General features: G+C 44.4%; 1 protein-coding gene across 1 annotated transcript in view; it reads left to right on the top strand.

Annotated features, from left to right (window-relative positions):
• The first annotated feature begins 2,928 nt into the window (after positions 1-2,928).
• Positions 2,929-23,935, top strand: part of BCR (BCR activator of RhoGEF and GTPase) — a 100,095-nt gene continuing 79,088 nt past the window's right edge. Inside the window, exon 1 of the mRNA XM_058036674.1 lies at positions 2,929-4,930. Coding sequence (XP_057892657.1) covers positions 3,424-4,930 — 1,507 coding nt within the window. The 5' untranslated portion in view covers positions 2,929-3,423. The remainder of the gene's footprint in view (positions 4,931-23,935) is intronic.

The following is a 23,935-nucleotide window of genomic DNA, read 5'->3' on the forward strand; positions in this document are numbered from 1 at the left end:
GTGCTGAGCAAACCCACTGGTAATGGATCAAAAGCCACCTGACAATGTTAAAAATTAAAAGAAAAGGGTTTTATAGTAAGAAATTAACTATGTTATTCATCTTTTGAGTTGTTATTTGACACTTAAGGTGTGATTGCTTATAGTTGCATAGGTCATAGGATTCAGAACTCTTTGAATCCTGTTGGGTCCCGGCTCAGGTTTATATTGTGGTGGAACTGGAGTCCATTCTCCATGAATAAATCTGTCCCCCTCTGGATGTTTTCAGTTTCCCATTAATAGTTAGAGGTTGTTCTGATGTAACACACTGGTGAGTGGATGCTCTGAACACTCTCTATCACATCTCTGAGCAGGCAAGTTAAAATGAAATGTTTGACAAGTTGTAGGAGAATATGGATTTAGTGATGGAGAGGGTTGATCACTTTCCTGTATTTCTGGCCTGGAAATTGTTCTCACAGTGAGAAATTGCCATTGTCTGAATTTGGAGAAGGAGAATTCCTTTTTTTACCCCCGGGTTCATCAAATGATTTAGGCTGAATGGGACTTCCCAAGACTTGTCAGCCTTGTCAGACTTCTCCGAGAGTGCTGCTTTGTATTAACAAAAATACGGGGTTTTTTTTAGTTTCAGCCACATATTAATCAGAAACCATGTTTTATTTCTCATTTTAAAAGCTCAGCTTATGCCCTACGGTTTTTTGTTTGTTTGTCCTTTAAAACTCCCGATTCTTCCGCGTGGGATGATGCTGAAGAGCATCTCTTGGGAGCTTTACCCAGAGCCACCCAGAGCCGAGCGGCTCCTTGTCCCCACCAGAGGGAGCCCGGCGGTCGCCGCAGCATCGGATCCGTGCGGGCTCGGAAGCGCTTTGAGATCTCTCACCGGCCGGCAGAGGGGATGGGCCGGCCTGAGCTCAGCCCCTCCTCGCAGGAATCTCTGTCTCAAATCACAGGTACGTGTCTGCCACCGTAGTCTTAAAGAAATTTTGTATCCAGTTAAAATACTACTCTGTTCAATGCATAAAGTATCAGCAAAAATTCAGAGAACAATTCCCAGTGGAATTTCTGGAGTTGTGCTATCTTGGTAGATAAAGAGGGTGAAGTTGTTTAACAGTATTATTCACTGAAAGGTAAGTGTGCACACAGAAATCCCTCATGTGGCTCGTTACAATTCTTCCTCCCTCCAGAAGGGACACAGATGTCAAAAAAGCGGACCCAAATAGAAACCACTCCAGGAATAAATCAGAATGGGGAGCCTTCAGTAAAAGTTCTGCATGAATTCAGAACAGATGCCAGTGATGTCACATACCTGCCATTGTTTATAACCATGCCAATCTTATTATTCCTAGAAATACATTGCATGTCAGAATTCTGTTGGTCAAACTGCCACTAAGCAAACAAATAGTATCAATAGAGAAAAGGCAGTGTATTTTACTTCTGTGACAGATTGAGAAGTCTTGAATGATTTATAGAGTTATTTATTAAACATATAGATTTTATAATGATTTAGCTCATAATCTGTTTTCCATATAGGTCAGCCAAAGCCTGTTATGTGTTAAAAGCTGAGGAAACAAGTGCAGGAAAAGCAGTTAAAGCCAGGAAACAAAACCAAGAGGGATGAACTATGCAAAAGTGAATATATGAGTAGCCATTTGTGATATAGCTGAAAGTAGCCCAAAATATTTTCATTGGCATATAAAAAAGCATGGAGAGGAAAAGTGTTTAACGGATTTTGAAACAGCACATATCTCAAAGGTAAGAGAGCTATTCCTGTGGACTTGTGCTTTTCATTCCTATGGGATTTTATTAGTTCCTATTAGAGCTATAGCCCACTCTCTTTTCTAGCAACATGTACCAGAAAAATATGCTTCACCACAAACATGAAAGAAACAGTTTTATGGGGGATATGAGGGGTACATATTGTCTTTGCTGGTCCTCCAAACAGGAAAGATGGAGCTTTGGTTCCTTTTTACCCTTTTTCAGAGGCCGAATTAGTACCTGAAAAGGACACATGCTGTAAGCAAGGTAAAGAAGGAAGTGTGATGGTGTGATTTCAGAAGGAAAATAATACCCAGCAGCCAGAATTCTCTTTAAATCATTTGCCACCCTTCACCCGGAGGTGAAGTGTGGGACTGAGTTACTGGGGCTAAATAATATACAGGACAAAAGTGAGAGTAATGCCCAAACAAAGCAGCCTTTATTGTCAGTATTGGAGTTATTTTGGAGTAGCAGTTGCCCACCTCAGAAATCCAGTTTATAATTCATTAGCAAGGAAGGTGGGATTGAGGGACTGACAAGCCTGCTACTACCCAGCACTTCCATGAGTGGGGGAAAACGTGACCTTTGAAGGTGAGCTGCATCAATGCCTTGAGGGAGAGCCTTGCTATGAACACAAGAGAGAGGACGGGGACGTGCTGCTGTTTATACATAATATATGAGGGCATGGCTGTATGGACGGGAATGGATACCTGCCTATGCACACAGGGCTGTGTGCTTGGCATGTTCCTAACCAGTCTATGCTCATGTCTGTACGGTGTGAGGATGCCCAGGCTGCAAGGGCGAGCGGCCGGCACCGCTCAGGACTTTGCCTTTGTCTCAGGGGCAGCCGTGAGGAAGGCGCCGCGGCCCCCCCACCCCCGCGGCTCCCCCGGCCCCGCTGCCCCTTTAAGAGGCCCCAGCGCCGTGTCAGTGCCTGCGCCGGGTCCTTCCCTCCCCTCCCCTTCCGCAGCGCCGCCGGAGCCGGGCCGCGATGGGCCGCCCTGGGCAGCGGGGGCTGCGCCGCTGGGGGGGCTCCCGCGGGGCCGCGGCGCGCTCGGGCACCGCCGGGTAGCGGCGGAGCTGGGCCGGGACGCGCCGCCCGCATCGCCGCCCGCGCCGGGACCGAGTGCGCCCCGAGCGCCGCACAATAGCCGGGAGGAGGAGACAGGGAAAGGGGCAGGGGGAGAGGAGGAGAGAGAAAGAGAAAGCACAACACGGGGGCTGCCGAGGCAGCGCGGAGCGGAGGGCTCCGGAGCGTGGCCGCGCTGAGGACCGTGCCCAGGACGGCGGCGACAGGAGGTGGGTGGGGGGCGATATTTACCTTCCCTCCCCCGCCCCGAGCCCGCTCCTTTGTCCACGCGCTTTGAAGTGCTCGGGGATCGCCGCGGTGGGAGCATTGTTGTTCGCCAGCGAACGATCGGTCATGCCGGGGAGAGGGTAGCGAGTGTACGCGGGGCTGGGGCCGGCAGAAGCAGGAGACGGGGAGGAGAGACGTTTGCGAGAGAGGATCGCTGCCTGCCTCCCGCTGCCCTGCATGGACCGCGAAAGAGACGCGCTGAGTTGACCCTGCCCGAGCTGTTTCTGCTTCTACATGTGAGATCCGGTTGGTTTTTTCTTTCCACCTCTTTCTCTCCAGCCTCCTTCTCGTATTCTCCACTTACTCCCGTATGCAAAATGGTGGACCCTGTGGGGTTTGTAGAGGCTTGGAAAGCACAATTTGCAGACTCTGAGCCTCCTAAAATGGAGCTGAAATCTGTGGGAGACATTGAACAGGAACTGGAGATGTGCAAAGCATCTATCCGGAGACTGGAGATGGAGGTTAATAAGGAGAGGTTCCGCATGATTTACCTGCAGACTCTTCTGGCAAAGGAGAAAAAAAGCTACGATAGACAGAGATGGGGTTTTAAACGTGTTTCTCAGTTGCCTGAAGGGGGTGCAGAGCAGCAGATCCAGGACCTGCATCATCACCAGTCTGCTGACCAGGACGAATATGAAAAAAGCAAGGCACATCACGGGGAGGAAAAGTTCAAACCCAGGATACCCTCTATGAGAAAGCTGTCTACCCAGAGCGATGGGTCAGACCTGTCACCTTTGGACAGCCCCCACCACGGGGAAGGAGAGCAGGACAGGTGTAAGTACTATGGTGAAGAGAAACTGAAGAGAGTTGTAGAAGACATGGAGAATCGCTGTGATACAGATGGCTCTCCTTCAAAACACAGATCGGCTTCCACTCGCAGGCTGGTGGGATCTGCTGAGAAGGAGGGATCATTTGAACCTAAGGAGAGAGGGAACAGCACCAGTGTGGCAGCCCTAAGGTCCAATTTTGAGAGAATGAAAAAGGTTAATTCTCACTCTTCTGGCGATAACAAGGATGTTGTTGAAAAGCCCTTTTATGTGAACATGGAGTATCATCATGAGAAGGGTCTAGTAAAGGTCAACGATAAAGATGTTTCTGATAAAATAAGCTCCCTTGGTAGCCAAGCCATGCAAATGGAACGCAAAAAGTCTTTGCACTCCCTCCCTTCTAACATGGTACCCAGCTTCAGCGAGTTCCAGAGGCCTGCCTACAGGGGAAGGTCCTCAGAGAGCAGCTTTGGCTATGATGGAGAATATGAGGATGCTGAATTGAACCCCAAGTTTCTTAAAGATAACCTGATTAATGCTAATGGCAGCAACCGCTCACCTTGGCAGCCCATGGACTTTCAGCCCTATCAGAGTATCTACGTTGGTGGCATGATGGGGGAAGAAGGAAAAGGACCTATTCTGCGAAACCAGGGCCCACCCGACCAGGAAAAACATCTCACGTGGCCCAGGAGATCTTATTCCCCCAGGAGTTTTGAAGACATTGGAGGAGGATACACTCCTGATTGTAGCTCTAATGAGAACCTTACCTCCAGTGAGGAAGACTTCTCCTCAGGACAGTCCAGCCACGTCTCGCCCAGCCCCACCACGTACCGCATGTATCGGGATAAAAGCCGCTCCCCCTCGCAGAACTCCCAGCAGTCCTTTGACAGCAGCAGCCCACCGACCCCCCAGTCCCAGAAGCGGCACCGGCAGCAGCAGGTCATCGTGTCTGAGGCCACCATTGTGGGGGTACGGAAAACAGGACAGATCTGGCCCAGTGATGGAGATTTGCCCTCTGCCAGGTGTCACCAGGACAGCTGTTTCCACGGGGACACAGGTGTGTACCAGCTTTTTGCTTAGTCTTTCACATGTATCCAGTAGGGAATGGCGTCCTGGAAATGGATGGGAGACAGTGTGAATCACTGTGAGGGGAAAACTGTTTCATGTGAGGATTCTGTGTTTAATTTGTAGTTTTGCTGTTTTAGGGAGATCCTGCAGAGGTATATGTGACACTGCATTTTAGGAATTCAGTCTGGATTCCCAGAAGGGTTGATTCAGACTTCTTTTGAGAGGATCAGTGGAGTCCTATATTAATAATTTCTTCAAGTTTCAGTCTGAACACTGAGCTAAAAGGGGCCAGAAGTTCACCAGGTATTCACCATTTGTGGTGAATTCACCACCAGTTTATTCCCTCCCTCACATTTGTGCCCTATGGAGTAGTTAAACTCTACCTCACAGGTGGTAGTGTGCCAACAAGCCACAACCTGAGGGTTTTGCCAGAGCTTTACCGATAATGATGCTGCTCCCACAGTCTTGTTTTTTCCTGTCTGTATTAATTGCAGTGGTAGTTTCTCGTCTGCCTCGTGTCAGCCTTCAATTAGAGCTGATTGGAGGTGATGATTGTGCAGCTCTGTTCTTGGAGCTTTCTGCTATCGCTGAGTGAAGAAAGAACTTGGAATATCAGGAAGCCCTGAGGGAGAATTGTTAACTACATTTCAGCAGAATAAAACTTTTCATTTGGGGAAGGATGGGCAATGCTTGAATCCGTTTTTGTGTAACTCATTCAGGCATGCAGGTGTGTCTGTGGAACACAGTGAGTTTATAGGTGGAAGAGGCATACGAGAATTGTATTAATTTAGATGCAGTTTTTGAATGTCTGTGGATGTCTGAACCTATTTGGCAAGGCATGTAATCTAAATAGTATCTTGTGCTAACACCTGTAGTCTCCTATGCAGTAAATGAAAATCAAATCCAGGAATGAAGAAAATAGGAATGTTTGTTTTGACAGATTTCTTTAATTATAAATCTGTGAGTTCTCTCATGGGTTTTTCTTTGTCTCTTTGAATCTCTCAGTTTAATAAGGGATTAACATGTTATTTGTCAATGGGACCAAATTCCTGTAGTATTGGGTGATTTCAGAGGCCTGTCAGAGATGTCCTTTTCTCAGGTTGTGAGAATTTTCTCTATTACTTCTCAGAAGAGAAACTGCTTGAAGGAGATGCCTGGCTTTACTTTCCCTGCTGATTGTTTTTGTCAGCAATACTTTTGGGAGCCACAATGGAGAGAGAACTCTTCTGTGCTGTGCTGCCATCCTCTTGCCCTGTTGTGTTATTGAAAGGCTGGACAGTTGTAGTGGATGTTCAATGTCCATGGAAGCTCTGCACCTCCTCACGGTGACTTCTCCCTTATCAGACTGGATGGACATCCCTGTTTTCTCTCTGGGGCTGCTGCATTCTTGCTGGCTTTTAGGGGAGAGGCTGAGTCTTGTGCTCATTTGAACTGAGCTCAGCCATCTGTCTCTGCTCTTGTTTACTGATGCTCTTTAGATGACTGGGGAGCCTCCTGGCAATTTCAGTTTTTGCAGAAGGAAACAAAGGGGTAAAAATAACAAAGGTTGGTAAAGCTTGAGGATAAATTCAGCTTTCAAAAAGGCAGTAGGTAATTTTTATTTTAAATAATTTAGCTGGGATAAAAATAAAATAAGGCAGCTGAAAAGTCAGAACACTCCCAATTCCTGGATGCACTGGAAAGCTTTGTGTCTTGTTCCTAAGGATGACCACACATTGCAGGCAAGGACAGAATGTAACTGATCCACCTTCTGCTTTCCTCAGCACAGGGGGTGACATGGCAAGCTTAGCAGGAACTTTCACCAGATGGCTAATCAGCACTGTCTTGCACATTAGCTGGTGGCAACTTTTTACTTAACCAAAAAGGCTCATGCCTTCAGGAGGGCTGTGTTTCTGATTAATTTCTACTGAGCATCATTTTTATAGGAGTTTTCTTTCCTTCCCAACTGGGATGAATTTTGATCTGGAACCAGTTGGCATCACCGCCTTTTCCTAAAACAAACAAAAGGCCTGAGAGAGCAGTGTGTGATGATCTGGCTGGCTCCCATTCCCAGCTACCCTGCTCTGATCCGGGCTGTTCTCCATGCCCACGTGGTACCAAAGCCATTCACACATCCAGACACATTTTCCAGCACCTGTGGTTCACTCACTGCTTCTGCCAGGCTTCCCTAAAGTTTTGCTTGAGCAGAGTGCAAGTTTCAATCACAGTAGGTTCTGGCCAGCCTTCATGTTAATTAGCATCAAGTGGGGTTTATTCAACAGTACTTGACTTCCCTGTGTATTCAGATTGTTTTTTGTTTTCTGGCTTTGCCTTTGATCACTCTTCCCGTAGTAAAGCTGAGTGTGCTGGGGACAGGTGCAGTGTGAAATTTCCATCTGGATCTGTCCCAGTGCACCTTGAGCTTGGCCAGCAGACACATGCTGTTCTGGCCAAAGTATTTCATGACTTCACAGTTAAGTGATGTTTTCCTGATTTTGTATTACAAAAAAAGGATGTAACTCTCAAGTGGATGGGGTCTGTGCCAAAATTTGAATCTGGGTTTTTGGAGGTGGATTATCAAAAATACTAAAGCAGACCAAGGTATAGTAGGCTCTCAGTTTTTTTCCAAGGAGCAGCATGAGAGCTTTAGGGTTGAGATTTGGTAATAGCTGTACTTTCTATTAAAAGTACTTAATGAAGCCTGGGCAAAGATATTGATATTAGGATTAATTATGTATCACTAATTTCCTGTAGTGGGAATAGAAAAAGAAATCACATCTTAACTTTGCATTAAGCTTGAATATCTTTACTATGTTTGTGAAGAAAGAACAAGATTTTTAAAATCCTGCCTTCTGTTAAACGTTAGTTGCAGAAGTAGATGTGAGAAAAGGCACCCATTGTGCATTTCTGCTTATGGTCAAGGGGAAAGTTGCACAGTTCTGTTATGGAGCAGTGAGATCCTGCAATGGCCTCAGCTGGGACAGTTTCTAACAGCACTTTGTTAATGAAGAGCACACTGGAGCTATTGCTTGGCTTTGGAGCTTGCTGCATGAAATCAGTGTTGTCACTCTGTGTGAAATGATTATTATGTCTGCATAATAACATGGGAACTTTCTGGAGTCCACATAAATAATATTTACCTGCACAGCTGCCTGCCTCAAGGTGCCCCAGCACTAACTCTGTTCACGTGAGAGGACCTGGTGGTGCTCTGAGAGAGCCGTGCCAGGCTCTGTCTCCAGACAGCCACCAACCACCACAGGGCTCAATATGAGGTCACTTGGGGCATATGTGTCCTTTAATTCCATTGGAGTGAGCTTTTACTTATTTTAGCCTCTACTAAATGTGGGAGTTCTGAATGTCCCTTTCTGGAGAGCATGGAACGTTCCCTGTTTTTAGTGAGTTTATTGTAGGGGAGGGAAAGAGCAGTGGAATTTATGCATGTGAACTGCAAACCTCACAGATCCTGTTATGTCAACAGAAGGCCATTTAAAAACTCCTGCTTACCTAGAGCTGAAGGTTCTTCAGTTTTTGTGTGCCTTGAATGCCTGACCAGATAGGCAGGCATCTGAAATTCCTGCTTTTAAGGCAAACTTGACACTACTTACTTATTAAACCCCAAGAAATCATGTGGTGTCTCATCATGGGAGGACCTTAGTCTGTACCAGTGTCTGCAAGGGTTTGCTTCCTGAGTTATTTGCATCTTCTGAGATCTTAGACAAGTTTCTTAACTCTGCACTTCTTCCACCCAGTATTGCATTCTGTGAATTTTAGTTTTGAGATGGAGTTTGAAAAGTTCTTTGTGGGATTTTGCGGACTCCTGAGGCAACATGTCAGTGATGTCGCTGTCGTTCAGAAGCACAACTTCCCTTTGAGCAGCTGAGGCAGGACTTCAGCCCATTCTGTAGAGATTCTTCCTTCTGAGGAGCTGAAATGTAGGAACTTCTATAATGTGCAGATTGCTTGTTAATTTTAAGGCCTGCTGGCCATAGGTCCTGCTTTCCATCTGTGACTTACATTGGATCAATAATGCAATTTAAATTTTCCTGACACTTGTTTAGTTCATTTTGCTGTTACTTCTTAAACGTGTTTTAATTCTTTCCTGTGATGATCAGTGATTTTCTTGATGCCAAGATGCTGTTTAAATGCAAGCCCCCACCCTGCCTTGCTTTTCAGCATTTCAGTGGCTTTTGAGATTTCAGAGATTATCAGGATGCTTGCACTACCACTCCCCTCTTCTTAGTCTGGGGGAGTGGAGAGCTCCCTGTCTTTCTCCTCCAGATTTCCTTTCCCTACAGCAGAGTTTAATGGAATCCACAGAGGTGCTTTATATCCCCAGTGACTGTAGTGGACTCTGAAGTGTTTGTTTTGTTCCTTCTTCCACAGAGAGTTGCTGATGTTTACCTCAGGCCTACCAGAAGTAATAGCATGTAGACCGATTTTATTTTTTTCTTTCTTATGTTCACCCTAGATTAGATATTTTTGCAGTCACAAAGCACCTGCCTTTGAAGTGGGAGTGTAAACCAATCCACAAAGGAGTTGTCTGGTACTGGGGAGCCCTGGAGACTGCTGGTGTCCCCTCATCTGGACAGACTTCCAGGGTGCAAAACTGGAACTCTATATTCTTAATTCTTATAGTTATGCTATCTTGTGCTAATGCTGATAGGAAGAAGGCTAAGAGCTTGCTATTTTGTGGAACTAATTGCTCTACCATTTTTCTTAAATGTTTCCATTTGTGTAAGATCTCTGGTTTGGATATTTGGATAAAATGCTAAGTACTGTGTTCAGTCACTCCTTCATCGACAGCTTGCTTTTCACTGCCACCAGAAAGTTTCACTGAGACCTGAGCAAAAGTAATAAAATGAGTTCACTGGAATGGCAAGGAGGCATCCTGAGTAAGAGATTTGGGGTGAAACAAAAATAAGGTTTAATTAGAAAATTTGCTTTTGCTAAATCTTCAAGTGTGGATTAGGACATGCTTATTTTTGACTGCTGGGCAGCATACTAGAGTTATATACTGACTCTTAAAAGAAGTGTTGAGGGTGGGGAGTGTGATTTGTAATCCACATTTGGCTTTGAAGGGTACCTGAGAGAAGGGCCAACAAAGGAGGCCCAAGCCTGTGAAGGTTTGAGCCCCAATAACAGGCTGGAAGCAATTCTTCTTCCAGTTCTAGCATGTTTAGCAGTTTGCTCTCTGATGCTAATTCCCTGCTCCCCAACCTCTTGGGGGTAAGCAGCCATCATGCAGAGGCAAAGGGGACCTGCATTTCAGCTTCAAGGAATTTTGGAGGTCAGTCCATAAAGGTTAATGAGGTGAGACTTGGCAAGCTGTTTGAGAATTGCTCCATTTCAATTACCACGGGGAAGCATATTGCTGCTCATGGAAATCAGAGTGTTGATTGGAGGCACAGCTTATCTGGAGCTTGCTTTTCCCCAGAGAAACCAAGACCAGCAGTTTGGGGTTTTTTTTTACTGTCTCCTCTTTGATTTGTTCTGCTCAGTCAGATGAGCATGGAAAGAATAATAAGGGTCTGATCTTGTTCTTCCCCTGGTGAAATATAAGTAATCTTTTGCTGGCACACGTAGGAAAAGCAGTGGTGTTCCAGTGCAGGTTGAATGGCCCATGGATGGAGGGGCAGGCTGCAAGTGACTGAGAAATGCTGGCATGGGTTAGTTTGGGTGAGAGCATATGAATGAAGGACTTCCAAAACATCGATTTGAGTGTCTTGGGTTACAAAGCAGGTTTTGTCCAGCTCACTGATGACAAAGTGATGGCTTTCCTGATCATATCTTTAAATTACAAGTGATATGAAAGTAACCATAAGCTGTAAGTAAATACTTGAATGTTGATCTGTCCTTCTACTGAGACATTTTTACAGATCCATAACTTCTCTATTTTTTTTTTTCCAAATTGTACTGTATGTGTTTTAAACAGTAAAAGTGTCCTGTGTAGGACAGCGTTGTATTTCTGTCACAAAATCTGGCTCAATTTGCAGATTGGTCAGTTTCTAAAACAACAAAGCATGTCTCCCTCTCCCTGCCTTCTTCCTAGGTGCCAAAATGGTATCTCTCAGACCTTTCTTAACCAGGTTATGGCTCATGTAGTAATCAGATTATTGCAAATGTAATTGGAGGCTCTGCCCAAATGTGGCAGCTGGAGTCAAGTTAGTTGCTCATGGCTACACAGATGCTGGAGGAGTATTTGTGTGAGGACTGCCCTGTAGGAAGTGTGAGTTGCTGACGTTCAGTGTGTTAGTTTGTACTACTGAATTGTGCCTGTTGGTATTACAGGCCTTTTGCATAGTTGTTACCTTTTGTTATTTTGTTATTTTCAGTCATTTCAGCAATCTCTGTTACTACTGGGTGGGGTGGTATTTTTTAAAAAACATTATTTATTTTATCTTGTGGAGGAGAAACATTATTTTTAGAAGAAAGGAGGTTGTGGTGGATCTACTCTTCTGGAAAATAATCTATTTTTTTAAACCCTCAAAACCACCCCATCTTCTTCAGGAGCTTCTGCACAACTTCTGAAGTATCCAAAATCCACAAATTACTTGCAGATTGGACTATGACAACAGCACAGTAGCAGCTATGGCAGGCTGCTGTGGATCACACAGTTTATCTGAAATCTAAGCAGGCAGCCCTGGTAGGAGGAGTTAAATAGTCAGTAACTTGTGTGCTTGGACTCCTCTCCTTGAGGTGTGGAGAAGTGCAGCCTTGGCTCACTGTGTGTGTTTACTTCTTAAGAACTCCAGAACATTCTAGACTACACACTGCAATGCAGCTCTTTCTCTGCTGGGGTATTTATCAGCTCTTCTGTTATCAGCGATTACGTGCTCTCTTGGCTGCAGAGCTAAGGAAGGAGTGCCCATTTTGAACCCACAAGATGGGTGAGGCTGGAGCAGGCTGTTGTTAGATCAGTTTTAAGAAACCCAACACACAAAAAGCCACCAAAAAGCAACAAATCCCTCAGTTGCCTACAGCCACATCTGTGTGTTCCTTTGAAATGGGCCAGCAGCTTCCTCGGGTAATCTGTTCTGAAGGAAAATACCTTGTTCCCTGGAGCATCAGGCTCCAAATGCGTTTGAGCTGCTAAAAAGGGATTGTAATTGGTGTGTTGTCAGCAGGGAGGTGTCACACACAAGCACAGCACTGATTTGTCCCAGAGGAGTCAGATTCTGGTGCTTGCAGTGAGCCAGGGCACACAACACTTGTTTCTGTGCCTGCTGGTCCAGCTGCCTCAGCTCATAATTCACTGCCTCAGTTTCACTTCTGCTTCCTGCTAACCCACAGCTGCTCCGGAAATTTTTGTATAGTGGCCTGAAGTGACATTATGACATGAAGTTTTAGAAAATACTATGCTCAGAACAGTAGATCACTGTTGGAAGACTTGGATGCCTTGGATTCCCCTGTCTTTGCCTGTCGCTTCTATAAACTGTCCCCTTTGTTTGAATCCTTTTAGGTAGAACAAATATGGGAGTCCCTTCCCTGGGTAGGACAATTTTGCTTTACACTCTCCTGAGGTGGTCATTGGACCTTGTCAGTCTGACAGGGATGAAACCACTGACATTGTTCTGGGAAAACACAATAATGCCTCAACTGGCTTTGAGGAAATCATGGTATTTGGATGAATAAATCTGTCTTTGCCAGCTGTATCAATAACTTATTTGGATTTCTAGATTAGTCAGCAGAGAATGCCCAGTTGCAAAATTGTCTTGCAGTTCTCCCACCTAAGCCTAAGTGTGGTGGATACCAAAGCCAGTGCTTAGCTGGGATTGAAGGTGTCTTGTACAGGTGATGGGCATCCTACCCCACGTCAGTGCCTGCAGTGAGGAGAGCACATCTCACAGTCCATTCCTTGTTTTTCTTTTCTTGGTTTTCTTAGAAAGCTGATGAGTGAAATCTGAATTGCAAGGAGGAAGAAGAATCTGACAAGCTGTCAGATGAAAATAGTCTCTTTAGCCTGGGGACATAAACCACTTCTCTAGTCCTAGTATTGATCATCTGTGGCTCCTGGTCTGGGGTAAATGGGCATCAGGAGGAGAATGTTTTAGTCAGATCCAGAGTATTGTCTCAAGGGCTCCCTAAGCTGGAACAAGCACCTCTCAGCTCACAAAAGCAAGATCCTCAGGGGTCCTCAAGAGCTGCTTCTGACTCTGACAGAAAGCTGGTGCACTTAATGTGAGCAATTCATTGGGCTTAAAAGTCACCTGAATAATTGTTTGGGTGAATCTTTTGTTCAGCCTTTTCTCCATTGGCATCTTTCCCGAGGAACTTACTCAGGGGAATGAAGAATACTGAATAACTCATTTGTGTTCCCCATTGTCTGCTCTTGCCCTCTTTCCCTTGGAACCTGTGACTGTAATGGGCCCAGAGGCAGATGCTGCTCTAACAGAACTCATGATAAGCATGTGTGTGATCAGGTGAGGGGCTGGTGTGTGACAAGCAGGATTGTGTTTAGTCCTTGAGTATATCCAGAAGAGCCAGTGTGTGCTCAGCTCAACAGGGAACCCAGAAACCATTTGCTGTCTCACACTTATTCAACAGTTCAGTTTTTTGCTGGCAGAAGGGCCATTGGCAGACCTGGCTGATGGTCCCCATCCTCTTTTCAGAGGATAGGGACCAAGGAAATTCCCTGGTTTTCCTTTGGTGTTTCAGGGGGTGTATTGAGCTACAGGCCTGAGTGCCTTCTTGAATTGATCTGTACTGCCTGACAGGGATGAGAGACTGATTGCAATTTTGAGATGGCTTGCATGGTCTGGTGCTCTTGCCATTCAGATGAGGGCTGGGTTCTGCTTCATGTGAAAGCAGAAGCTCTCTCATATCTTATGAATTTATATGAGGCCACAGTGCAGACAATTATTTTTCACTTCCCTGTATTCTTGAGTGATGTTTTCACTCACAATGCAGAGAATGCAGACCTGTCACTGCACCCATTCAGGCTTTGGAGGGGCACTTGCTCTGTTTGACTTGCTGAATTTCTTGAAGGTCCTCCTGAGCACAGCTGAGCAGTCCCACAAACCCATAAACCTTTTCTTTTGCATTGCTGAGAAACCACACTGCTTTATATAGAAATATTTACATAGGATTTAAACATCACTTTGACCCTTCCTAATCCAAATTGATTTTGCATCTTCTGTATGCACTGAGTGAAATGTGCAGTCACAGAGCTGAAGTCAACTTGCTATTACCAGTTTCTCTGTATTGCTAAAAGTCTCAGTGTTCTCAGTAGGAAAAAATATTAGGAAAGAAGGTATGCATTTGGAATAAGTAACAAGGAAGCAGCAGGAGAGCTTAACAAATTTTGTTTGGTTTTTTTTTTTTGCTTGGATTATTGCTTTTGGTTTATTTAATAGTTGAAAACACCAGTGGCTACTCTTGAGACCTCTAACAGTTTCTTGGGAAAGCCTTGATTGAGGTCTTGCTGATGCCAGGAGAATTCTGGTGATAGTTTTGCTGTGAGTGAAGCTCCACAGCAGTAGCTGTTTGTTTCTATGTAACTACCTGAACCAGAATTTCCAAGATACTTTGATTTTGAAGTTTGAACTTGAGCTCTGACTTCAAAAGCACTGATAGTGCCTTCACAGGCTTAGATTATAAATGTTTTAGAACTGACATGCATGCAGGTTGTGCTGTTTCAGTAGCAGTACTGATGTGACTGAGCTGTGCTGGGCAGGCAGTTCAAAACTGTAATTTTGTTTTGAAATTTCTTGTACCTCTTGGAGAGCTGTGTAAGCTGGCCATATGTATCTGCCATGCCTCCTGGTTAGGTGCTATGGAAACACTAATGTAATTTGGACAGCATTTTTATTTTATTTAATAATTCTTTTAGCCATCCTGCATCCGCCATCCTAAAGGGGAAAATGGCCTGACAGAGTGAGAAAATGGTATTTACATCAAAATAAAAAATATGTTCTTTCCAGTTTGCCCAATCCTCTGAGCTAGGACTCTCAGAGTGAGTTTTGGTTAGGTAGGGCTTTTTCAGTGTTCATGGAGAGAAAAATCTGTGTGTGGAGTATGTGAGGCACCAGAAGGTGCATTGCCCTCCACTGGGCCATTGTCTGCAGGGGCTGGGGCTGTGTCACACCCACCCTGCTGGGATGGGGCTGTTCAGTGGCACTGACCTGTCCTGTGTGCTCTGCAAACCTGCCCTAGGCCTGACCTTGGCTACCCCAAATTCACTCAGCCTCGAGCACTGACCTAGACATAATTTGTTGTGGTCTCTGCTCAGACTGACACAGGGACTAATGTGATCTAAGCTCTGCTTTGTTCTGTGCTGATAGGTAAACATAATAAAATTTCTGCTGCAGATAAAGGGTTACACATCTTCCTCCAGTTAGTGTCCTCCATTCCTGAGCATGTTAGAAGTCTCAGCATCTCCACTTAAAGCAAAGAAGGAGACCTGATTATCTGTTACATAAATGTGTTCTGAATATTTATGTGCACAAGAAGAATCTGAAGAGGAAGAATTTTTAACTTGAATATTTTATTCTCTGTATAGGTGTTTCAGACTGGTTTAAATGTATATGCAAATATACACTGATGCAAAGATACAAGCAAATTTACAGAGTTCTACCTAAACTTTATAAGGAGCTTTTTCTTGTAATTAGACCAACATCTGGTTAAGGAAGTATTCTGATGCTAAAACTGGTTTTCCCATTAATAGACACTTGCCATGTAGGGCTGATGCACATTGAAACAGGCTTGTTTAATAGTCCTTAATAATTGGTTGCTTTGTGGTTGTGTTTTTTAGCTTGTAAGGAAACGAGTCATTTGCAAGTTTTTTTCCAAACACATGTAAAGAATGAAAAGGGAACTTAAGAAGAAAAACAGCCTTAGGTTTATAGCAAGCTTTTATCTTAATATAGTGATTTGCATAAATAAATTTCCAAGTGTGTTAATGAGGAAATATGCAGCTCAGTCTTTTGAGTTGTTGAAACTCAGGGTTTTAGCTGAATTTGGTGAGCTCTAGTGTACTGGAATCAAATTTGGTGCATTTCTCCTGGATTATGCTTTAGTTAGTAAATTGATTCACTTCCTCTATAGGTATGTGTTTAGAAATTGTTTTGTATCCATGTTCAACTTTTAAAGGAAAATACTGTCAAAGAAAAAAAGAAGACCAAAAAAACCAAAATGCAGTGGAAAAAACCAAAATACCTGAGTTCTGTTGCTGGAGGGTTGCCCTTTTACTGATTTCTACAATTCATATGCTTGCTTCCACTATTTCTTTTTTTTCTCCTTAATTCTGTGTTTCCTCTCCAAGTAAATAAGCTCAGAATCTGGGGGTTTTGCCTCTGGCTGTGGTTGCTCCTTATGTGTTAATTCTCTGGGTTTTCTACTTCTTCCTTCTTTTGGTTTATTTGCTTAAAATTTGAAGCACGAGCTGCCTTGTTTTACAACATGTATCTGTGCATGTCTTCCAGTATTTTCTTATTATGCCCCTTGAGGCTAAATCTTGATTTAAATTGTCTCTGGTGCTAAAGCCTCATGCTGTGACCTGCTGCCCTGTCAGCCGTGCCAACAACTGCTCATTTCTGGCTGCACGCTGGGAGCTGGATCAGGGAATTTATCTGAGGCATTTTGGGGGGTTTTGTTTGGTTTTTTTCCTGAGCCAAAATCAATCAAACAAAAATCACAAAACTCATCCAAGCAAAGCACAAACCCCCTCTAAGCGTGGATCATAATCTGTGCTCCTGCAAATGTTGCTGGAGGAGCAGTAACTGATGGGGTGGTGGTGGGGCAGAGTGTAATGCCATGAAAGACAATTTCCACTCAAAGCCCCAGTCCCCTGTGGCTGTTAATTCAAATAACAATGGGACATTAATGCTGAGAAGTCTTGTTTAACTTCAGCAATTTCACTTATGACTCTCCAGCTGCTTTGGGGTCTCACAAAGAGGTTTGGGGTGTCCTTTGAGCAGAGTACCTCTTCCCCAGGAAGATGCCTTGTTTCTGCTGCTGGCAGAGTGTGAATGAGTAAAAGCTGCTTGAGAGCTTGCAGATATTTAAAATTGCTTTGTAGAATAAATCCAAGTGGAATGCTGGGACTGAAAATGGGAGTATTTGCAGTAAGACAGACCTGATGACATCCTGGTGACATGGTGCCTGAAATTGTAGCTCTGTGACTGCATATGCCTATGACATCCATTTTCTGTATGAGTGACTCCCCTGCCAGCTGCCTACATAAGTACTTTGTGGTTTCAATTATTACATCAGCAAATACTTTGACTGGTTATGACCAGGAGAAAATGGAAGAAAAGATACAATTACTAGTTTTTACTAAGACTTGAAAAGGTGACCAGCTTCTGTCAAAAGGATGTTTGGGTCATGCATCATCTGAAAGGAGCACAGGAGGGGTGCCAGGTCAGCACAGCTTTTAGAGGTGAGTGGATCTCCTTCAGTAACTTGTGTTTACTTTCTCTGTGTGTGTGAGTGTTCATGGGCTAAGATTTAAAGTCATTTTTTAGGATGTAATTACTGTGATGAGACATCTGTAGAATTACATCTTACAGCTATGTGAATATTTTCCCTTGGTGAGTGTTTTTGAGAAAGTGGAGTTTTAGAGGTCATTCGTAGGCCTTTTTACATTGGTTTGCTTTGAAATATAAAATGTCATGTCCTGGCCTAATAGTGGAACTAAGATTTCTGTCAGATGGTGTGATTTGCTTAAAAAGCTCAGTGTTGAACAAGGAGAGGCCAAGAGTCACCACCAGGAGAAAATATATGTAGCTTCCAGCATTGAAACATCTTTACAGTTTCTCTGTTCAGTTTAATTTTGAATTCTTACGTGACTCCCAGATAAGACTTCTATTTTTACCTGTGACTGCTGGCTCTGCAGAGATTTGTGAACTCTTCTGCCTTAACTCTGCTGAATTCCTGCCTGTGCACCAGCCAGGTGCTACATTTCTGCCTTCCAGCTTCTTTTGCTTTTTCTGTTCCTGTTCAGTCCACAAACATGGGAAAAAACTGCCCCACCCTGCTGACTCACTGAGCCCAGAGCAGTCCCTGTATTCCCGAAATAGGATTACTATCTGAGGCACTTGGAGCAACTCAGCAGAGCTGGGTCTGCTTCTCTTCTCCAGAACCTTTTAAAATAGCTGATTTCTTGTTCTTGGCTGCTGCTCTGCTTCAGCCCCAAGGTGGTTTCCTCAGCTCGTATTCATTTAAAGGGCTTTTACAACAAATGCAACTGTTGTAGAAATCAACTCTTATGTAGAATAATCCTTTTAACAGGTTTATTCTGATACTGTGTTGGGTGTTTAAGTGGATTTGACTGCATTGTTTTAGTGTGTCCTTGAAGATGGCTCCAAATGAAACCTGTCAGAGTGTGTCCTGTCTGTGTGTGCATTCCAAGTGTGCCTGGGAGATGTCAGCCAGTGCCGTAGGCAGTGGGGAGGAGTTGCTGTTTGTAGGGGAAAACTGGGGGTAGCAAACCATTGCTGCTTTTAACACTGTGCTGTCTACAGCTCAGTCTCTCAGGCAGTGCTGAGAAAGTCTCCTTGCTCTGCCAGGGCTCAGCACCTTGTTACAAGGGCAAGCTCGTGTTATTTTACCTGTTCTCCTCTTCTCCTCCTTGCACAGCCTGCAGGTGTCCAGTGGCTCACCCCAGGGGTGCTGTACCACTGAATGTATCCCTTTAGCTTCATTTGCTTTGGGAGCAAAGGACTGTGTGAAGGCAAATATCAATTATTAATTCTTGGTTTTAAAAATACACAAAGTGACACACTTTTTGTCTTTGAGGTAAACAGCAGTCTACTTTCTGTCAGCAATGCTATGCAACCCTGTTGAAATAGCTCAAGTTTTGAATTCTTGCAGAAAAGTACATCCTGGAAAGGGCTGTGTTTGGCAGTGAAACAGTCAGCAAAATGCCTGGAAAAGAACATTACAACCTTGAGCACAGCCCTTTGGAATGTAGCAGGTTCCTGATAAGGCAAAAATTGGGTGGGTGAATGTTTTTCAGAGAAGCAGGCCTGGAGAAAGGAAGAGTGTTAAGGATGGTAGAGGTCCTGTGCCTAGAGAGTCCTGGGGTTTGTTCTAAGTATATTGAAATACAGTTTTAATAGTATGAAAGTCTGTGTGAGACTTGTGATTAGGGTCAATTATTTCCTTTTAAAAGGATAATTTGTCATTTTATGTTGCAATGTGCGGAATTGGAGATTGGCTTAAAAAATGCACAAAGGGATCCTATACCTGACATGGGAATGGGAAATGGAAAGCTCAGTCTGAAATTTTCTGCATGAAAGAGGAAGGATATGCACTGTTAAAACTGGGGGTTTCTTTCCATCTATTCTCTTGCACTGCAGTAATGATATGGGTTTGTTCTTGGGATCTGCAGGTGTTTCAGAAACGTGGGTACATCCCTGTCCATCCAGGGAAGCTGAGGGGTTTGTTTGTCCTGGATCATCTGCAGATGATAGTCTGGGATCCTCCCCTGGACTTTAGTTTTGGTTCTAGAACTTACTGCCTACATCCCATCCATGATGTGAGGTGGTATCATCAGTGCTGAATTACCTTTGGCCCCTCTCCTTTTGCCTGTGGTGCTTAGATCAGTGTGTTCTCACCTTTCTGTTCACTGTTCCTGATAGAGCACTGCAGTGGATGTGCCCTGTTTACTGTGCTCTGCTGCCTTTTTGTTGGCCTTTGCTGCAGTATTTGGGTGATAAAGAACCATACTGGTGACCACATCATCTTCTGTGTAACCAACCAAATATTTTTTAATTACTAATGCATGTAAATGAACTGAAGCTATAAAGTAGTTTGTGTCTCATTACCAGGCTCCTTACTGGGAAACTCTTCTGTCTTCCTTTTTTTCTCCCAACATTTCTGTGGTTCTTGACATGGTGGAATCCAGGAGTCTGACTTTTGTTTTCCTACTACAGTGCAAGAGACACTTCTTTTGACCATCACTTGTTAATTGAATGGTACTTGGCAATACAGAAATTTTGTGGCAGGAGAATATTTCAGGGAAGTCCAGTCTATTCTCCCACTGAGTTTGCTTAAGAAATCAACCAAGCCTTTAGCTGGCAACAATAAAGGAGTCAGGAATTGAAAAAATTCCATTTTTCCTGTGCTACAGGATTGACTGCTAGACTAACCGGCTTTTCTTATTTGCAGTTCTCCAAAGGCAGATCTGGATGTTGGGGTTTTTTGGGTTGATGTTTGGTTTGGGGTTTTTGTTTGTTTGCTTTGGACTTTTTGTTTGTTTTTTTGTTTGTGTTTTAATTGCTTAGAAAGGTGCATTTACAGTAGAGGTAATTTGTGTTTCAGAATGACTTACTAACCAGTAAGTTCCTGCCAGAACAGTACTCTCCTAAATTTTAAAGCCTTCCAGGTAGGTCTCATTAACATTCCCTTGCAAGATCAGTGAGAGAAGCTGGTGTTCTCAGCCAGGAATGCAGCTGTCTTGTGATCTGTGGTGTATTACCAAGCCCAGAAACTTTCAGTATCTTCCTTGTAGCAGCTTTGCCCAGGTTTTCCCTGTGTGGTTGCTTATTTGTACTCTTTGTACCTATTATTTTTTCCAAACCTCCATTATTGTGTGCTCTGCTTGTTCTGCCTCTTAGGGAGAGCTTTAAAATCTGAAGTTGCTGATGCTCTGAACCAGCAGCTCCCTAAACCAGTTCCTGTGGTAAGCCTGTTTACAGCAGCATCAAGAAATAAGGTGGCACTGTTCAAAGGAAAGAGGAATACCCAGCCCTCAGGGAGTGAGTGGTTTGAGAGGAGCAGTACCCACACAGCTCTCCTGGCTCTGCTGAGAGCAGCCCTGCTGAGCTGAGCCCTCCTGATGTGTTGGCTCCCCAGCATGGCCCTTCAGCAGCTCAGTGTACACTGTGCTGGACAGGATTACACCCTTCTGTGGCTGGTGTTGGGAGGGCCTCTGCCTTTCCTAATGCACTGAAAGGGACAGCTTGATTTACACATTGGGAAATTGCTTTTGTCTTCAGTGTTATTGTTCCTTCTGCCCAGCTGTGTGGTCTGAGCTGTCAGATACTGAGCTTAGGATCTCCTGATGCTTTGCCATGATTTAATTGAGTTTTTCTTCTCTGCTGAAGTATGTTTTTGCAGTCCCATGAAGTGAAGATTGCTTCTGCCTGGGAGCAGAAATGTATCTCCTCCAGAAGTGGCTGTGGCCATCTCAGGTGCTGATTTCTCTCCTTGTTGACAGTTTTTGGTTGTGGTGTTTTTCTTCTGTCTCAATAGTCTTTCCTATTCTGGTATCCCTGGTGTCTGTGTGCCATGCATGATTCAGTTTCATATGTAATTAGTTTCCTCTTTGGTGTTGATTTGTCTATCCTGAGCCTAATTAAACCTTAATTGCTCTCTGATACCTGTGTAAGGATTCTTTCTGTGTATGATTTGCTGCTGCACAAACCCACACTCCCTCATTAGTCTAGCTCAGCCATACCCTGAGCTGGCTTAAAACCAATTTTTATTTCAGAGTCTTTGTGTTCCTGTCTCAGCACTTTGCTTTTTATCTTTCATTTCCTCCATCCTTTGGCCATCATCTGCTTCTGCTGCAATGCACTGTCACCTTTGGGGGAGCCCTGCAGTGTGACTGGGAGAGAGGAGGGTGGGAAGGTTGCAATTACAGCAGCAGCCTTGAGGAACCCTAGAATCATGTGAACAGGAGCATGTGAACCCTTGGAGGGGACTTGGCAGAGATGCTTCTGACTCTGCTTCTGCTAGAGCAGTTATTCCTTATCCTCCATAGAGAGCATGTGTGTTTGAGTATCAGGTGGTGGATGGGAGTCAGGCTGTAGTAAAGAATGTATAAACAGACAGCAAAGAGCTTTGAGATATCTGTAAAGGTGTTAAAACACTAAAACTGCCCTTTATCTACTCAAAGCCTGTTGTTCTGTTACCCTTAACCTTTTGGTAGCTTTGTATTTATTGTCCTCAGGGGTCACCATACACCTCCAAGTTGCAGAAGAGCTGTGCTGAGGAGCAGTGGAGTTACAGGAATACCCTGCACCTGAGTTTCTCAGCACAACCTTCATCAAGAGGGTTTGTGAGACTGCTGCCAGCACATTTGTAAGCAAAGGCTTAAGGAAAGGGCAGTAGTTCTGTGGATTGCATCCTTCTAAGTTGTTGCCAGACCCTTTGGATTTTCTTAGTTTTGTTTTTTCTCTCACTACCATTTCCCTGGAAATCACACATCCATACTGAGGTGGTAGGGAGGCAGTGTCTGCAAATCAACAGCATAACAAGAAAGAGTATCTGAGTTCTGTTGTTCTGCTTTTGTCTCTAAAAAATACTGTGGCACCATTTCTAGCCCCAGCCTACAGGGAGGGGTTTTCCAGAACAAGCTGTTGGTGATCCAGAATGGAGCAGCCAGAGTAAGGAGCTGTCACAAACCAGGATGAATGAATTGCTGATCTGATCCATCCTGAAATGTTCAATCTGTCACAGGTGTCAGAATCTGGGTATATTCTGGGGGATAAGCTATTTATGTAATGTTTTGGAGGGTGTGCAAGAGAGAGGTGAGACTGAGGGAGGAAGAGGTGACATTGGTGACATTTAATCCCTTGCTTGCTGAACCCGAAAGGTTTGCTTTGTGTTGGTCTCTCCCCTGCACTTCCCTCCTACTTTAATGGCAGTGTTGAATGACAAATGGAGGCAAAGCAGTGAAAACAGGAAACATAATCCCTTAAAAATAACTGGTGGGAAAGGAGGAAAGAAACTGCAAATATAGGAACCCCTGCTTTCATGGGGCTGCTTCACACAACAGCTACTTGCATGCCAACAAGAAGGAGCTGATATACTCTCTGAGGTCACCAGAGAGTCCTTTTTATCTCCTGGAAGGGTGAGGAAGGCCTAAAAGCAGGGGAGCTGTGGTCTGCTCTCTGTTGTTTTTGTTATTTGTTTTGGTTTTTAAACAGATTTGTTTGGTTATTTGTTTTAGTTTCTTTTTTAAAAGAAGGTGTAGAACCACTTGTCTTGACTAGTGTGAGGTTTGGCTGGGATGTGATTTATATTCACACATTGTTGCAGGCTGCTGAGGCCCTCAGATTTCCATGGCTGTGAGAGGCCAGCCTTGCTTCTGTATTGTCCTGTGGTCACTGGGAGCAGGGGGATGGAGGAGAGCTGGATGTGCACAGGGAGGGAGCACTCAGAGCAGTGGGAGTGTCACAGCTTTATTGCACACCCAGCAGAGTCACTGTTTAGGGGTGGACAGAAAGAGTTCTGGTGGGCACAACAAAAATCTCTGTCAATGGAGCATTTTAGGAGGCACCATGTTACCTGCTGGGCAAGGTTGAAGGCTTAAGATTTCCACAAAACTTGATTAAAGATGGCAGATGGAGACATCCTACCAGTTCATGTGGTTTATCTTAGAGGATTTTTGATGCCATAGCTTTGGGGGTGTTGGATGGAGTGCCTTCAGTGGGAAATTATTGAGGTTGAATAAAAATGAAGAAAGCAGAAAGGGGAATCTCTAGTCCAGTCTAACACCCTCTGTGAATAGTAGCTCCTGACCTAAACTGGTGAACAGGGTTCTGCTGGAGCCCAACCTTCCCAGCTCCTGTATGCTGACACCTGACTGGGGATGGTAAAAGGCACTTTGCCTTCTGACTGTGCTGATTCCTGTTCAGGAAAGGAAAGAAAGCCTGAAGGGAGCAGGATCCCTTTGGTGTGGCACAGGACAGCGAAAGGAAGTGGGACTGTGGAGGGGGATGGGCTTTACCTCTGCATCTCTATCATCTTTTTGTGGAAAATGAAGATTTTCTTTGTAAATTGTAAATTTCTTTGCTTTGAATGTCACTTAACTGCAAAAGGAGACCAAATCCATGGCAGAACTGCCTGTGGATATGTCTGCAATGCACCCTGTGGCAAATCCCTTCATTAGGAACAGCCCATGGCACTGCCAGGCTTTGGCTGTGTTCAATGTTCCAGTTAACTTTGCTTTGGACACCTTTCCTGAGGGAAGCTGGGCACAGCTTTCCTTTTTCCCCCCTAAATCTGTGAGCATGAGGGGGCTCGAGCAGCTCTGTAATATCTGATCTGAAATAGCTAGAGCAAGAAA

Source organism: Melospiza georgiana, chromosome 18, assembly GCF_028018845.1.
Source record: "Melospiza georgiana isolate bMelGeo1 chromosome 18, bMelGeo1.pri, whole genome shotgun sequence".
Taxonomy (NCBI): Eukaryota; Metazoa; Chordata; class Aves; order Passeriformes; family Passerellidae; genus Melospiza; species Melospiza georgiana.